Consider the following 17,153-nt stretch of genomic DNA (forward strand, 5'->3'; position numbering starts at 1 on the left):
TTCTCCAGCATCATTTTCTATCAGTCCTATATCTACTCTCACCTGTCTTTTACTCTTTATATACTTGAAAAAGCTTTTAGTATCCTCTTTGATATTATTTGCTAGCTTCCTTTCATAGTTAATCTTTTCTCTCTTATCTGTTTGCTGTTAAGTGAATGCCTTTGGATTCACCTTAATCCTACTTGCCAAGGAGTTTTCATGGCCCCTCCTGCCTTTTCTAATTCCCTTCTTTAGTTCTTTCCTGGCTTCTTTTTACTCCTCATGTGCTTCATTTGATCCTGACTTCTGAAGATTCTTAACTAAATTCATCACCTCTCCGGACATCCAAGGTTCTGTTATCTTTCCATCTCTGTCCTTCCTTCTAACAGAAGCATACCTTTCCTGCACTCTGAGTAATTGATCTTCAAACACCCTCCATGTCTCTGATGTGGACTGGCCAGAGAAAAGGTGTTTCAAATAACGCTTCTAAGTTCCTGCCTAATGCCCTCATAACTTGCCCGACTCCAATTTAAAGCTCTCCCACAACGACCGTACCCACCATTCTTATCTATAGCTATCCCGAAAGATAAGAAATTCGGGTCACCTTTCCCTAACTATTCACCCACTGAAAGGTCACTCTCCTAGCCAGGCTCATTACCCAACACCATGTCTTGTATGGCCTTTCCCCTCGTTGGGAAGTCCACATATTGATTTAGGAAACCTTCCTGGTTATACTTAACAAGTTCAGCCCCATCTAAAACTCTTACACTAAGAAGGTCTCAGTTTATATTGGGGAAGTTGAAATTGCCCATGACAACAACCCTACTACTTTTACACAATTCCTTAATCTGATTATATTTATTCCTCAATGTCCTGGTGGCTATTAGGGGGTCTGTAGTACAACCCCATCAGTGTGATTGCATCCTTCTTATTCCCGAGTTCCACCCAAATGGACTCAGTGTCTGACCCCTCCATTATGTCTCCTCTGAGTGCAGCTGTGATGTTTTCCTTGATCAGTAGTGCAACTCCACCCCACCTCTTTTACCTCCTACCTTTCCTAAAACTTCAAAAACCTGGAACATTAATCACTCATTGCAGGCCCTCTCTCAACCAAGTTTCAGTAATGGCTACAACATCATAGTTCCATATACTGATCCATCCTCTAAGTTCATCACCCTTACACATAATGCTTCTAGTATTAAAATATACACACTTCAAACTATCCGACACATCATACCTGTTATTTTGATTTTGCCCTTTCAATGCTTTCCTGTCATGTAGTAAGAGGCCTCCATAGGTCAGGGTTGACCACACACGTTGCGTCTTGGCTGTCTAGATCTGCAGGCCAGGACAGTCAATATCGAGAGCAAGCTGTTGCCCATACATCAAGCTCCCCTTCTCCATGCATCTGATAAAACTCAGAGTCCGATAGCACTTGGCACCAGCTGTGTCGCAGGAGATGCCAGTCAGTGTTGAACTCAATGTGGGAATCCAGCTCTGGGTTTTTCCTCCGGGTTTACTCCCAAAGCCTTCCCCAGGAGTGGGTATTCTCGCAAAGCAGTGCAAGTTTGAGATCAGAGCTTTCCTACTCTGAGATGAGCTGCCAAACATGGCTGACAAGCCCCATCTGCCCAAAGTGACTGGTTTTAAGGTGCCAGAACCCCACCTTTTCCCCTTCTTATGTCAGCAGAAAAGGTTCCACCAAGTACCAATGAAGCCCTCTCTAAATATTCATACGCAACATCCTTCTTTTCTCTTTCTAATTGTCGCCACCTTGCAACATCATCATCAGACATGGAATCAACTTGCAAATGGGCTTTGGTGACATTCAACTTTTCACCCCCTCTAAACCCCTCCGATAATTCTAGTGCATCAGTTTGCTCTTTTTTGAATGAGTTCCTGTTAAGGACTGCAAAGATCGCAGTGATTATTCTTGTCAGTGTGTTAAACACTCTCTGGTCACTGCAAATTCATTCCCCTTCCATGGCTACTACAAGCTGATGATATTATCTGCAATCTTGGCATCTATTTAACCCGCAAATTCAGCTGCCAATTGCATCATGCTAGCACAGAAACCAACATGTGCACTTCAGAATCCTTATTTATTCTTCTTTTTAGCGCTTGGGACAGCATTTAAATATAAAGGCACTATTTAGAGCACTGTGCAAAAGTCTTATATATATATAGACATATACATATTGTAGCTAGAATGCCTAAGACTTTTGCACGGAACTGTAGTAATTTTATGTATTGCACTCTACTGCTGCCACAAAAGAAAAACGAATTTCATGACATATGTGAGTGATGATAAACCTGATTCGGATATGGGTCTCTCTTGTGGACTGGGAGTGGAAAGGGGGCAGGGAGAGGAATCATGGTTGGGAAAATGGGAAGGGAGAGGGGAGGGAGTTAGAAGCACCAGAGAGACATTCTGTAATGATCAATAAACTAATTGTTTGGAATCAAATGATCTTGCCTGGTGTCTCAGGGCTGGGTATGTCTATGTCTACACCCATCATCCGCCCCTGCCCCGGCGCTCCTCTGCCACATGTCCCAAACTCCTCCCATGGCACTCCACCCTTGCCACTCCCAACATCCTCTTGTCACACCAGATTTACAAACTGGCTCTCCGCTCCACGTTGACAAATACAGTATGGTACAAAAGTCTTAGGCATCCTAGCTATATACATGTGCCAATGACTTTTACACACTACTGTATCTGAAATGTATTGCACAGTTAGAAGGCAAGATAAACTGTTAAACTGTGTGAACTGCTACATTGCCAATTTTATGATAGTTACAAAAATATGTTTTTAAAGCAACAAATATTTTAAGGACTTCTTTAAATTTAATGAATATGGTATTATCCTCATATTTAGTGTTACTATTTGGTGATATTACAAGACAGTTGTGGACATTCTGAAACACGTGCTCTTTTCATAGAGAAATCAAGAAGATTTTTAAAAATTAACTTATGGGATGTGGGTGTCATGGTCCGGATCGGGGTCCCTTTAAATCTACCTTGTTTATGTTACGATCCGGACCGTTGATTCCCTGTTTTCCCGTGTCCCTCCACTTTGGTGATTAGAGGCAATGAACGCTCGGCTGAACTGGTAGTTTATAGTCTCCGGCTTTCAGCTGTTCGGCGCGGGAGCGTCTGCAAAGTCACCAAGGTACGGTGTGCCAATGTCATCTGGCCGGAGCAAGCCTAGTCTCTGCCGAAGCGAGTGCCGGTAATTCACCTCTCCTCACCGGAGCAACCCTGTCAAGTTACCTCGCCAAAGCGAGCCTGCAAAGTTTCCTCACCAAGGTGGGTCCGTCAGTTAATCCGCCGGAGGGAATCAAGAACCGCTGTCTACTGTTCCCGGGCTGAGTCGAGAGCTCGCCACTACCCGGAGGCTCCAAGTCAAGTCCTTGCCCTGGCGGCATTCAAGCACCAAGTCAAGTCCTGGCCCTGGCGGCAGTCTAGCACCATGTCAAGTCCTGGACCTGGCAGTCTGTGATTCCTGTCCTACCCCCTTGTCTGAATCCCTTCTCTGCCCCTCTCGCCTCTAGCCCTTGTCTGCAGCCCCCGTCTGCACTTCGGTCTAGTTCCATTGCTGGAGCTAGATAGGTACTGTCTGGTGTTCATTTGTGTTGGTCTTGTCTTGTCTTGTCTCGTCCTCGCCCCCGTGGGGTAGGTCAGGCCATCTTGCCGTTGCTCTGCGGGGGGGGTCATGTCTTGTCTTGTCTGGTCCTCGCCTCTGTGGGGTAGGTCAGGCCGTCTTGCCGTTGCCCCGCGGGGGTTCATGTCTTGTCTTGTCTTGTCCTTGCCTCCGTGGGGTAAGTCAGGCCATCTTGCCGTTGCCCCGCGGAGAGTCATGAGTCCCGGCCCTATGTCCTGTACCCAACGAGAGGTCCCGGCTCTCTGTCCTGTATGCGAGTCCCGGCCCTATGTCCTGTACCCAAGGAGGGGTCCCGGCTCTCTGTTCTGTGTGCGAGTCCCGGCCCTATGTCCTCTACCCAAGGAGGAGTCCCGGCTCTCTGTTCTGTGTGTGAGTCCCGGCCCTATGTCCTGTACTCAAGGAGGGGTCCTGACTCTGTGTTCTGTGTATGTGTCCATGGTTCCATGTACCTGCTCCCCTAGACCGAGGCTCTGTGTTCCCATGTTCCTCCTCTCCCTAGCCCATGTCATGTCCTTGCCTGGTTCTGGGGTCCGAGCCCGAGGCAAGACCCAGGTATTGGGTCCTTGTCCAGTCTCGGGCTCGGAATCCATACCCTAGCCTCTTCATGTCTCCCCTAGTTCTGGGAGCCGATTCCGAGTCCTAGCCCAGACCCTTGGTCCCAGCCTAGTCGTAGTCCTGAGCCCTTGTCCAGTTTGCTATTCCCTGCTCCTGCCTTGCTCTCCTGGTATCGAACAATAAACTGAATCTAAGTAACCTCACAAGATGCGTCTTGCATTTGGGTCCACCCTTGCTCCCTATGCCCCCGCTATTGTGACAGTGGATGGTGTCAGCTAAGCTGGCGTTTATTGTCTATCCCTAGTTGCCCTTGAGAAGGTGGTGATGAGCTGCCTTCTTGAACTGCTGCAGGCCCTGAGGTGTAGGTACACCCACAGTGACGTTAGGGAGGAAATTCCATGATTTTGACCCAGCAACACTGAAGGAACAGCAATATGTTTCCAAGTCAGGATGGTGAGTGACTTGGTGGGGGACTTCCAAGTGGTGGTGTTCCCAAGTATCTACTGTTCTCATCCTTCTAGATGGTAGTGGTCGTGTGTCTGGAAGATGATGTCTTAGGAACTTTGGTGTGTTGTTGCAGTGCGTCTTGTAGATAGTACACACTGCTGCAACTGTTCGTCTATGGTGGAGGGATTGGATGCTTGTGGTAGGGGTACCAATCAAATGGGCTGCTTTGGATTGGATGGTGTCAAGCTTCTTGAGTGTTGATGGAGCTGATCCAGGTGAGTGGTGAGTATTCCATTACACTCCTGTCCTGAGCCTTGTAGATGGTGGATAGGCTTTGGGAGTCAGGAGGCGAGTTACGTGCCACAGGATTCCTAGCCTTTGACCTACTCTGGTAGCCACAGTGTTTACATACATAGAACATAGAATAGTACAGCACAGTACAGGCCCTTCGGCCCACAATGTTGTGCCGACCCTCAAACCCTGCCTCCCATATAAGCCCCCACCTTAGATTCCTCCATATACCTGCCTAGTAGTCTCTTAAACTTCACTAGTGTATCTGCCTCCACCACTGCCTCAGGCAGTGCATTCCACGCACCAACCACTCTGAGTAAAAAACCTTCCTCTAATATCCCCCTTGAACTTCCCACCCCTTACCTTAAACCCATGTCCTCTTGTATTGAGCAGTGGTGCCCTGGGGAAGAGACGCTGGCTATCCTCTTATCATGGCTAGACCAGTTCAGTTTCCTGTCAATGGTAACCGCCAGGATGTTAATAGTAGGGGATTCAGTGATGGTGATGCCACTGAATGTCAAGGGACGATGGTTAGAGCCTCTCAAGCTGGAGAAGGTCATTGCCTGGCACCTGCATGGCTTGAATGTTACTTGCCACTTGTCAGCCCAAGCCTGGATATTGTCCAGGTCCTGCTGCTTTTGGGTATGAACTGCTTCACTATCTGAGGAGCCATGAATGTTGCAGAGCATTGTGCAGTCACCTGTGAACATCCCCACTTCTGACCTTATGACAGAAGGAAGGTCATTGATGAAGCAGCTGAAGGTGGTTGGTCCAAGACACTTCTCTGAGGAACTCCTGCAGTGATGTCCAGAGGATGAGATGATGACCTCCAACCACCGCAACCATCTTCCTTTGTGTCAGGTATGATTCCATCCAGCAGAGGGTTTTCCCCCTAATCCCCATCGACTCCATTTTAGCCAGGGCACCATGATGCCATACTCGGTCAAATGCTGCCTTGATGTCGAAAGCTATCACTCTCACCTCACTTCTGGTATTTAGCTCTTTGGTCCATGTTTGGACCAAAGAAGTGATGAGGTCAGGAGCTGAGTGGCCTTGATGGAGCACAAACTGGGCATCCGTGAGCATGTTTTTGCCGAGTAGGTGCTGCATGATAGCACTATTGATGACCCTGTCCATTGCTTTGCTGATGATTGAGAATAGGCTGATAGGGAGGTAATTAGCTGAGTTGGACTTGTCCTGTTTCTTGTGTACAGGACACACCTGGGCAATTTTCCACATTGCTGGGTAGATGCCAGTGTTGTAGCTGTACTGGAACAGCTTGGCTAGTGGCGCAGCAAGTTCTGGAGCACAAGTCTTCAGGACTATTGCCAGGATTTTGTCTGGGCCCATAGCCTACACAGTATCCAGTGCTTTCAGCCCTTTCTTGATATCATGTGGAGTGAATCAGATTGGCTGCATACTGACATCTGAAATGCTGGAGACTTCAGGAGAAGGCATAGCTGGATCATCTACTCAGCACTTCTGATAGAAGATTGTTGCAAATGCCTCAGCCTTATCTTTTGTGCAGGTGTGCTGGTCTCCTCTATCATTGAGGATGGGGATATTTGTGGAGCCTCCTCCTCCTGTGAGGTGTTTGATTGTCCACCACCATTCACAGCTGGATGTGACAGGACTACAGAGCTTAGACCTGATCCGTCGGTCGTGGGACAACTTAGCTCTGTCTAGTACTTGCTGCTTATGGAGCTTGGCATGCACATAGTCCTGTATTGTGGCTTCACCAGGGTGACACCTCATATTGAGGTATGTTTGGTGTTGTTCCTGGCTCGCGCTCCTGCACTCTTCATTGAACCAGAGTTGATCCCCTGACATGGTGGTAAAATTGGAGTTGGGGGTATGCCGGGCCATAAGTTACAGATTGTTGTTGAGTACAATTCTGCTGCTGCTGATGGCCTGGGGCGCATATTTCATGCAACAGTTTTAGTATGTGGTCCTATAAGTAGAGTACATAGTATTTTTATTAAAATATGAATATGTATGTAAACCATACATCACTCCCTATTACGCCAAAATGAACTGATGCTATGCCACCGTTTTAAATGTTGTGATCTTGCAAGGCACTCTCAATGGGGCAAAGCACACTTTTTACTATTTTCAAAAGGCTAAATACGCTGTTGAAACATAACAAAAAAAAAACAAATTTGATACTTTTTTATTTAGAAACCATGACAGTTTATGTGGCCTGTCAGTCTTCCACGCAGGGTTGAGCCGTGGACTGGATGACATCATTTCATCCGAGATTGCTGTATTTCAATGTCCCTTTATAGAATTCCGAAACTTTCTGAAGCCCAGATGGATGATAGACGTCGATTCCTTTCACAACTATGATCCCTTCATCAGACCAGTTCTAAAGGCTTTATAAAGCACTGGTGAGGCCTCATTTGGGAGTATTGTGAGCAGTTTTGGGCCCCTTAGAAAGGATGTGATGACATTGGAGAGGGTTCAAAGTAGGTTGCCAAGAATGATTCCAGGATTGAAGGGCTTGCCAGCTGAGAGTGCTTGATGGCCCTGGGCCTGTACTCATTGGAAACTTGAAGGATGAGGGGTAACCTCATTGAAACTTATCGAATGTTGAAAGGCTACGATGGACTGGATGTGCAGAGGATGTTTCCTATAGTGGGAGAGTCTAAGACCAGAGGACACAGCCTCAGAACAGAGGGGCGTCCTTTTGGAATGGAGATGAGGAGAAATTAGTTTAGCCAGAGAGTGGTGAATCTGTGGAATTCTTTGCCACACGCAGCAGTGGAGGCTGGCATTGACTATATTTAAGACATACATTGATAGACCAGCTGTGAAAGGATACAGGGAAAAGGCAGGTGATTGGGGCTGAGAGGGAAAATGGATCAGCAATGATGAAAAGGTGGACAGATGCGATGGGCCAAATGGCCTAATTCTGCTCCTATATCTTATGGTCTTATGATCTTAAATTGGAAGGATATGATTATAAGCATTCTGTCAGAGTTACTATGTCTTAGCAATGTGTAGAAATAGTTACAAACCATGTACATAAAACTAAACACATGGGTGGAATTTAATTCTCTGGGGTTTCTCTGAATTCTCAATTGAGTTTGAAGCAGTTGAAAGAAACCTACAGAAGTTCACTGCAAAAAAAAAAGGAAAGAATACTAACTTTCCCTCTCAGGGAGGATTGCAGCAGTTTATAACAGTCTTTGTACTTAAATCCAATAAAATATTCAAGAAGACATTATGGAATATTAAGTTCCAAAGCAAATTCAGCTACAAGATCTACTTACATATACATGGGCTGCAGTTGTAAATGAGATGTTTTCTGTGGCCCCTGGTAGCCATACGAGTCAAATCCTCCGATGAAATCGACTGTTCGGGGATAAAGAAATACAATTATATTCCAGTGGGTGTATTAATGATCTAATCCCTGATTGTATCTAACAATACAAGGTACTACAACAGAATTTTGGCAAGGCACAAGCAGAAGCAATCCATATCCTAACTTCGACAACTGTCTTCTTGGGTTATTCAGCTTGTAATTTGGTAGAATGGATTGTCTGCCTGATTATTATTCTGCAAGGTATGGGATTTTCGAAAATGGGAGAATAAATGTTTCCCAGATGAATTCCCTCAACAATAGCTTTATTTAATTTATTTTCTTATTTGTGCTATTTTTAATAAAAGGCAGAATTGATGCAACTATATTTTCAGAGTACTCTGCAGAATTGCTCCAATCATAATATATAAGCCAAGGAATAGTTTATGTTGTGTGTCTAATTCAAAATGCTCAAACACTATCAGCAGGATAACCACAACAGCACTGTTCACAGTGATAAATATGTTCCTAAAATATTAAAGAAGCATTTTGATTTGCTTCATGCTACAAATGAAGCAACCGTATAAGGAGTGGAATTGTTAGTGTGCGCTAGATATTTGCAGCAGTTGCATGTCCTTGATAGTTTTGGTCAAATGGCCACTGATGCAAACTTCAGTAGTGCCTGTGGCTGAAGGATGTTACATTTTATGAAGTACAAATCACGGAATGGCGGAGCTGACTCGATATGCTGAATGACCCAATTCTATTCCAATAATACTGTGCAAAAGTGTTAAGCACATAGATAGATATAGCTAGGGCAGCTAAGAATTTTGCACAGTACTATATATTGGTTAAAATAGGAAGGGGTTACGGAAACAGAAACAAGAGTACTTAGCTTTGTATTGGCTCAGTAGTATTAGTGTTACTTGGTAACTGGAAAATATACTGTGCTATGCAAAAGTCTGAGGCACTCTAACTGTGTATATATGTGCCTAAGAATTTTGCACAGTACTGCATGTCTGATTGGATGCCGGGGTGAAGATACGTCTCTACCGAAGGAGGTGTAAGGTGCTCCTTGCATCTGCAAGTCTGCAGGTTACTCTTGGGCAAGGTGCAGAACCTGCTTAGCTCTCGATCAGGGTCACGTTAAGTCTTGTTGAGTACTCCATCTTGATACTGTGGGGGGGGGGGGGTAGGGGTGGAAGCGATAGCGGCCATACCTCTGGCCCTTAGTCTGGCCCTGTGGCTCAGAAGGGTAGGGAACTAAAGAGGAAGGCAGCAGTACCGGGGAGCTCTGTAGTTAGGGGGACAGATTCTGTGGACGTGAAAAAGAAACACAGATGGTCATTTGCCTCCCAGGTGCCATGATCCGCGATGTTTCTGAACATGTCCACAATATGCTGCAAAGGGAGGGTGAGCAGCCGGAAGTTGTGGTACAAATTGGTACCAACAACAAAGGTAATAAAAGGGAAGAGGTCTTGAAAACAGAATACAGGGAGTTAGGAAGGAAGTTGTGAAGCAGGACCTCAAGGGTAGTAATCTCAAGATTGCTGCCCATGCCATGCGACAGTGAGGATAGGAATAGAATGAGGTGGCAGATAAATGTGCAGCTGAAGAATTGGAGCAGGGGGCTCTGGATCATTGAGATTTCTGGATCATTGGGACCTCTTCTGGGGCAGGTGAGACCTGTAAAAAAGGGACGGGTTGCACTTGTATCGTAGGGGTAGGCAACCATGGCTGACAAAGGAAGTTAAGGACTGCATGAAAGCCATGGAAAGGCATACAAGTTAGCAAAAGTGAGTGGAAAGTTGGATGATTGAGAAGCTTTTAAAAATCCAACAAAAGGCAACTAAAAAATCTATAAGAAAGGAAAAGATGAAATACAAGGGCAGACTAGCCAATAACATAAAGCATGATACTAAAAGTATTTTCAGTTATATAAAAAGTAAAAGGGAGGTGAGAGGATTTTGGACCACTGGAAAATGATGCTGGTGAGGTCATAACGAGGGATGAAGAAATGGCAGATGAACTTAATGGGTACTTTGCACCTGTCTTCACTGTGGAAGACACCAGCACTGTGCCAGAGGTCTGTGAGTGTCAGGGAGCAGGACTGAGTGCCATTGCTACCATAAATGAAAAAGGCAAACTCAAGGGACTTAAGGTGGATAAGTCACTTAGATCACATAGACTACATCCCAGAGAAAGAGATTGCTGAACAGATAGCAGATGCATGATCTTTCAAGAGTCAGTTGATTTTGGCATGGGTCCAGAGGACCGGAAAATTGCAAGTGTCACTCCACTCTTTAAGGAAGGAAGGAAGGCAAAAGAAAAGAAATTATAGGCCAGTTAGTCTAACCTCAGTGGCTGGGAAAGTGTTGGAGTCTATTATTAAGGATGAGGTTTCGGGGTACTTGGAGACTAATGATAAAATAAGTCAAAGTATGCATGATTTCTGTGAAGGGAAATATTTCCTGACAAATATGTTAGAGTTCTTTGAGGAAGTTACAAGCAGGTTAGTCAAAGGGGAAGCAGTGGATGTCATTTAGAAACATAGAGACATAGAAAATAGGTGCAGGAGTAGGCCATTCGGCCCTTCGAGCCTGCATCGCCATTTATTATGATCATGGCTGATCATCCAACTCAGAACACCGCCCCAGCCTTCCCTCCATACCCCCTGATCCCCGTAGCCACAAGGGCCATACCTAACTCCCTCTTAAATATAGCCAATGAACTGGCCTCAACTGTTTCCTGTGGCAGAGAATTCCACAGATTCACCACTCTCTGTGTGAAGAAGTTTTTCCTAATCTTGGTCCTAAAAGGCTTCCTCTTTATCCTCAGACTGTGACCCCTCGTTCTGGACTTCCCCAACATCGGGAACAATCTTCCTGCATCTAGCCTGTCCAATCCTTTTAGGATCTTATACGTTTCAATCAGATCCCCCCTCAATCTTCTAAATTCCAACGAGTACAAGCCCAGTTCATCCAGTCTTTCTTCATATGAAAGTCCTGCCATCCCAGGAATCAATCTGGTGAACCTTCTTTGTACTCCCTCTATGGCAAGGATGTCTTTCCTCAGATTAGGGGACCAACACTGCACACAATACTCCAGGTGTGGTCTCACCAAGGCCTTGTACAACTGCAGTAGTACCTCCCCGCTCCTGTACTCGAATCCTCTCGCTATAAATGCCAGCATACCATTCGTCTTTTTCACCGCCTGCTGTACCTGCATGCCCACTTTCAATGACTGGTGTATAATGACACCCAGGTCTCGTTGCACCTTCCCTTTTCCTAATCGGCCACCATTCAGATAATAATCTGTTTTCCTATTTTTGCCACCAAAGTGGATAACTTCACATTTATCCACATTAAATTGCATCTGCCATGAATTTGCCCACTCACCCAACCTATCCAAGTCACCCTGCATCCTCTTAGCATCCTCCTCACAGCTAACACTGCCATCCAGCTTCGTGTCATCTGCAAACTTGGAGATGCTGCATTTAATTCCCTCATCCAAGTCATTAATATATATTGTAAACAACTGGGGTCCCAGCACTGAGCCTTGCGGTACCCCACTAGTCACCGCCTGCCATTCTGAAAAGGTCCCGTTTATTCCCACTCTTTGCTTCCTGTCTGCTAACCAACTCTCCACCCACACCAATACCTTACCCCCAATACCGTGTGCTTTAAGTTTGCACACTAATCTCCTGTGTGGGACCTTGTCAAAAGCCTTCTGAAAATCCAAATATACCACATCCACTGGTTCTCCCCTATCCACTCTACTCGTTACATCCTCAAAAAATTCTATGAGATTCGTCAGACATGATTTTCCTTTCACAAATCCATGCTGACTTTGTCCGATCATTTCACCGCTTTCCAAATGTGCTGTTATCACATCCTTGATAACTGACTCCAGCAGTTTCCCCACCACCGACGTTAGGCTAACCGGTCTATAATTCCCCGGTTTCTCTCTCCCTCCTTTTTTAAAAAGTGGAGTTACATTAGCCACCCTCCAATCCTCAGGAACTAGTCCAGAATCTAACGAGTTTTGAAAAATTATCACTAATGCATCCACTATTTCTTGGGCTACTTCCTTAAGCACCCTGGGATGCAGACCATCTGGCCCTGGGGATTTATCTGCCTTCAATCCCTTCAATTTACCTAACACCACTTCCCTACTAACATGTATTTTGCTCAGTTCCTCCATCTCACTGGACCCTCTGTCCCCTACTATTTCTGGAAGATTATTTATGTCCTCCTTAGTGAAGACAGAACCAAAGTAATTATTCAATTGGTCTGCCATGTCCTTGCTCCCCATAATCAATTCACCTGTTTCTGTCTGCAGGGGACCTACATTTGTCTTTACCAGTCTTTTCCTTTTTACATATCTATAAAAGCTTTTACAGTCCGTTTTTATGTTGCCTGCCAGTTTTCTCTCATAATCTTTTTTTCCCTTCCTAATTAAGCCCTTTGTCCTCCTCTGCTGAACTCTGAATTTCTCCCAGTCCTCAGGTGAGCCACTTTCTCTGGCTAATTTGTATGCTCCTTCTTTGGAATTGATACTATCCCTAATTTCTCTTGTCAGCCACGGGTGCACTACTTTCCTTGATTTATTCTTTTGCCAAACTGGGATGAACATTTGTTGCAGTTCATCCATGCAACCTTTAAATGCTTGCCATTGCATATCCACCGTTAATCCTTTAAGTGTCATTTACTTGGATTTTCAGAAGGCAATTGATAAGGAGCCACACATGAGGCTGCATAACAAGATAACATGGATAGAGGAATGGCTGACAGGCAGGAGGCAGTGAATGGGAAGAAAAGAGGCCTTTCCTGGTTGGCTGCCAGGGACTAGTGGTGCTCCTCAGGGGTCAGTACTGGGACTGGTACTTTTCACATTGTTTATATAGTGGAATTGATGGCTTTGTGGCAAAGTTTTCAGATGATACAAACATAGATGGAGGGGGGAATACAGAAGGACTTAAACAAATTGGAAGAATGGGCAAAAATGTGGCAGATGGAATACATAAGACATTAGTCAAGCCGCACTTGGAGCATTGGACTCTATATCTCAGTGTTGTCATTGGAGAGAGTTCAGAGGAGGTTCACGAGGATGATTCTGGGAATGAAGGAGTTAGCATATGAAAAGTGTTTTTGCAGTTTTGGGCCTGTACTCACTGGAATTTAGAAGAATGTTGGTGGGGGAACCATAGAACCATAGAAAAACTACAGCACAGAAACAGGCCTTTTGGCCCTTCTTGGCTGTGCCAAACCATTTTTCTGCCTAGTCCCACTGACCTGCACCTGGACCATATCCCTCCATACACCTCTCATCCATGTACCTGTCCAAGTTTTTCTTAAATGTTAAAAGTGAGCCCACATTTACTACTTCATCTGGCAGCTCGTTCCACACTCCCACCACTCTCTGTGTGAAGAAGCCCCCCCCAATATTCCCTTTAAACTTTTCCCCCTTCACCCTTTACCCATGTCCTCTGGGTTTTTTTTCCTCCCCTTGCCTCAGTGGAAAAATCCTGCCTGTATTCACTCTATTTATACTCATCGTAATTTTGTATATCTCTATCAAATCTCCCCTCATTCTTCTACGCTCCAGGGAATAAAGTCCTAACCTATTCAACCTTCCTCTGTAACTCAGTTTCTCAAGTCCTGGCATCATTCTTGTAAACTTCTCTGCACTCTTTCAACCTTATTAATATCTTTCCTGTAATTTGCTGTCCAAAACTGTACACAATACTCCAAATTCAGCCTCACCAATGCCTTATACAACCTCACCACAACGTTCCAACTCTTATACTTAATACTTTGATTTATAAAGGCGAATGTACGAAAAGCTCTCTTTATGACCCTATCTACCTGTGATGCCACTTTTAGGGAATTTTGTATCTGTATTCCCAGATCCCTCTGTTCTACTGCACTCCTCAGTGCCCTACCATTTACCTTGTATGTTCTACCTTGGTTTGTCCTTCCAAAGTGCAATACCTCACACTTGTCTGTATTAAACTCCATCTGCCATTTTTCAGCCCATTTTTCCAGCTGGTCCAAATCCCTCTGCAAGCTTTGAAAACCTTCCGCACTGTCCACGACACCTCTAATCTTTATATCATCAGCAAATTTGCTGATCCAATTTACCACATTATCATCCAGATCATTGATATAAATGACAAATAACAATGGATCCAGCACTGATCCCTGTGGCACACCACTAGTCACAGGCCTCCACTCAGAGAAACAATCCTTCATTACCACTCTCTGGCTTCTTCCATTGAGCCAATGTCTAATCCAATTTATTACCTCTCTATGTATACCTAGCGACTGAATCTTCCTAATTAAACTCCCAAGAATCCCATACTGTTCCCAGAATCATCCTCGTGAACCTCCTCTGAACTCTCTCCAATGACAACACTGAGATATAGAGTCCAATGCTCCAAGTGCGGCTTGACTAGTGTCTTATGTATTCCATCTGCCACATTTTTGCCCATTCTTCCAATTTGTTTAAGTCCTTCTGTATTCACCCCTCCATCTATGTTTGTATCATCTGCAGGACCTTGTCAAAGGCCTCACTGAAGTCCATGTAGACAACTTCCACTGCCTTCCCTTCATCCACTTTCCTGGTAACCTCCTCGAAAAGCTCTAATAGATTGGTTAAACATGACCTACCACGCACAAAGCCATGTTGACTCTCCCTAATAAGTCCCTGTCTGTCCAAATACTTGTAGATTCCATCTCTTAGTACTCCTTCCAATAATTTACCTACTACTGACGTCAAACTTACCAGCCTATAATTTCCCAGATTACTTTTAGAGCCTTTTTTAAACAACGGAACAACATGAGCTATCCTCCAATCCTCCGGCACCTCACCCGTAGGTATCGACATTTTAAATATATCTGCCAGGGCCCCTGCAATTTCAACACTAGTCTCCTTCAAGGTCCGAGGGAATACCCTGTCAGGTCCTGGGGATTTATCTACTCTGATTTGCCTCAAGATAGCAAGCACCTCCTCCTCTTCAACCTGTATAGGTTCCATGACCTCACTACTTGTTTGCCTTATTTCCATTGACTCCATGCCAGTTTCCTTAGTAAATACAGATGCAAAAAACTCATTTAAGATCTTCCCCATTTCTTTTGGTTCCATACATAGCTGACCACTCTAATCTTCAAGAGGACCAATTTTATCCCTTACTATCCTTTTGCTCTTAATATACCTGTAGAAACTCTTTGGATTATCCTTCACCTTGACTGCCAAAGCAACGTCATGTCTTCTTTTAGCCCTCCTGATTTCTTTCTTAAGTATTTTTTTGCACTTTTTATACTCCTCAAGCACCTTATTTGCTCCGTTTCCTATTCATGTCATACATTTCTCTCTTCTTCTTTATTAGAGTTCCAATATCTCTTGAAAACCAAGGTTCCTTATTCTTATTCACCTTGCCTTTAATTCTGACAGGAACAGACAAAATCTGCACTCTCAAAACATCTCCTTTGAAGGCCTCCCACTTACCAATCACATCCTTGCCAGAGAACAACCTGTCCCAATCCACACTTTTTAGATCCTTTCTCAATTCTTCAAATTTGGCCTTTTTCCAGTTTAGAACCTCAACCCGAGGACCAGATCTATCTTTATCCATGATCAAGTTGAAACTAGTGATGTTATGATCATTGGAACCAAAGTGTTCCCCTACACACACTTCCGTCACCTGTCCTAACTCGTTTCCTAATAGGAGATCTAATATTGCATCCTCTCTAGTTGGTACCTCTATATATTGATTTAGAAAACTTTCCTGAACACATTTTACGAACTCTAACCCGTCTAGACCTTTAACAGTATGGGAGTCCCAATCAATATGTGGGAAATTAAAATCCCCTACTAACACAACTTTATGTTTCCTGTAGTTGTCTGCTATCTCTCTGCAGATTTGCTCCTTCAATTCTCGCTGACTATTGGGTGGTCTATAATACAACCCCATTAATGTGGTCATACCTTTCCTGTTTCTCAGCTCCAATCATATGGCCTTGGTAGATAAGCGCTCTAATCTGTCCTGCCTGAGCACTGCTGTAACATTTTTCCTAACTAGCAATGCCACCCGCCCCCCCCCCCCCCACCCTTCATTCCTCTGCCTCTATCACGTCTGAAACATCGGAACCCTGGAACATTAAGCTGCCAGTCCTGCCCCTCCTGTAGCCAAGTCTCACTAATGGCTATAATGCCGTTACTCCATGTGTCAATCCACACCTTCAGCTCATCAGCCTTCCCCACAATACTCCTTGCATTGAAATAGACACACCTCAGAAGATTATTAGCACCACACACAACCCTTATATTTGTGACTTTGCATGAACTTTTAACATCATTTATTTTCACCCCTGCTCCACTATCTGCTCTGGCACTCTGGTTCCCACCCCCCTGCAAATCTAGTTTAAGCCCTCCCTAATAGCACTAACAAATCTCCCTGCAAGGATATTGGTCCCCTTGTAGTTCAAGTGTAACCCGTCTCTCTTGCACAGGTCCCACCTGAAACTGAAACCTATGGAACGTTGAAAGGACTAGGTAAGGTGGATGTGGAGAGGAGGTTTCCTATGGTGGGGGTGTCCAGAACTAGAGAGCAGAGCCTCAAATTTGGAGGGTAACCTTTTAGAACAGAGGTAAGGAGGAATTTTTTAAGCCAGAAAGTAGTGAATCTGTGGAATGCTCTGCCACAGACTGCTGTGGATGCCAAGTCCATGGGTATATTTAAATTGAAAGTTGATAGTTTCCTGATTGGTCAGGACATCAAAGGTTATGGCGAGAAGGCAGGTGTATGGGGTTTGGTGGGATCTTGGATCAGGTATGCTGGAATGGCGGAGCAGACTCGATGGGCTGCATGGCCTAATTCTGCTCCTATGTCTGGTGGTGTTATGGGAACAGGT

General features: G+C 44.7%; 1 protein-coding gene across 1 annotated transcript in view; it reads right to left on the reverse strand.

Moving 5' to 3' along the window:
• nkain2 (sodium/potassium transporting ATPase interacting 2) overlaps positions 1-17,153 on the reverse strand; it is a 646,326-nt gene that overhangs the window by 16,717 nt on the left and 612,456 nt on the right. The window contains exon 6 of the mRNA XM_072279168.1: positions 8,210-8,291. Coding sequence (XP_072135269.1) covers positions 8,210-8,291 — 82 coding nt within the window. The remainder of the gene's footprint in view (positions 1-8,209; positions 8,292-17,153) is intronic.

This window comes from Mobula birostris, chromosome 2 (assembly GCF_030028105.1).
Source record: "Mobula birostris isolate sMobBir1 chromosome 2, sMobBir1.hap1, whole genome shotgun sequence".
NCBI lineage: Eukaryota > Metazoa > Chordata > Chondrichthyes > Myliobatiformes > Myliobatidae > Mobula > Mobula birostris.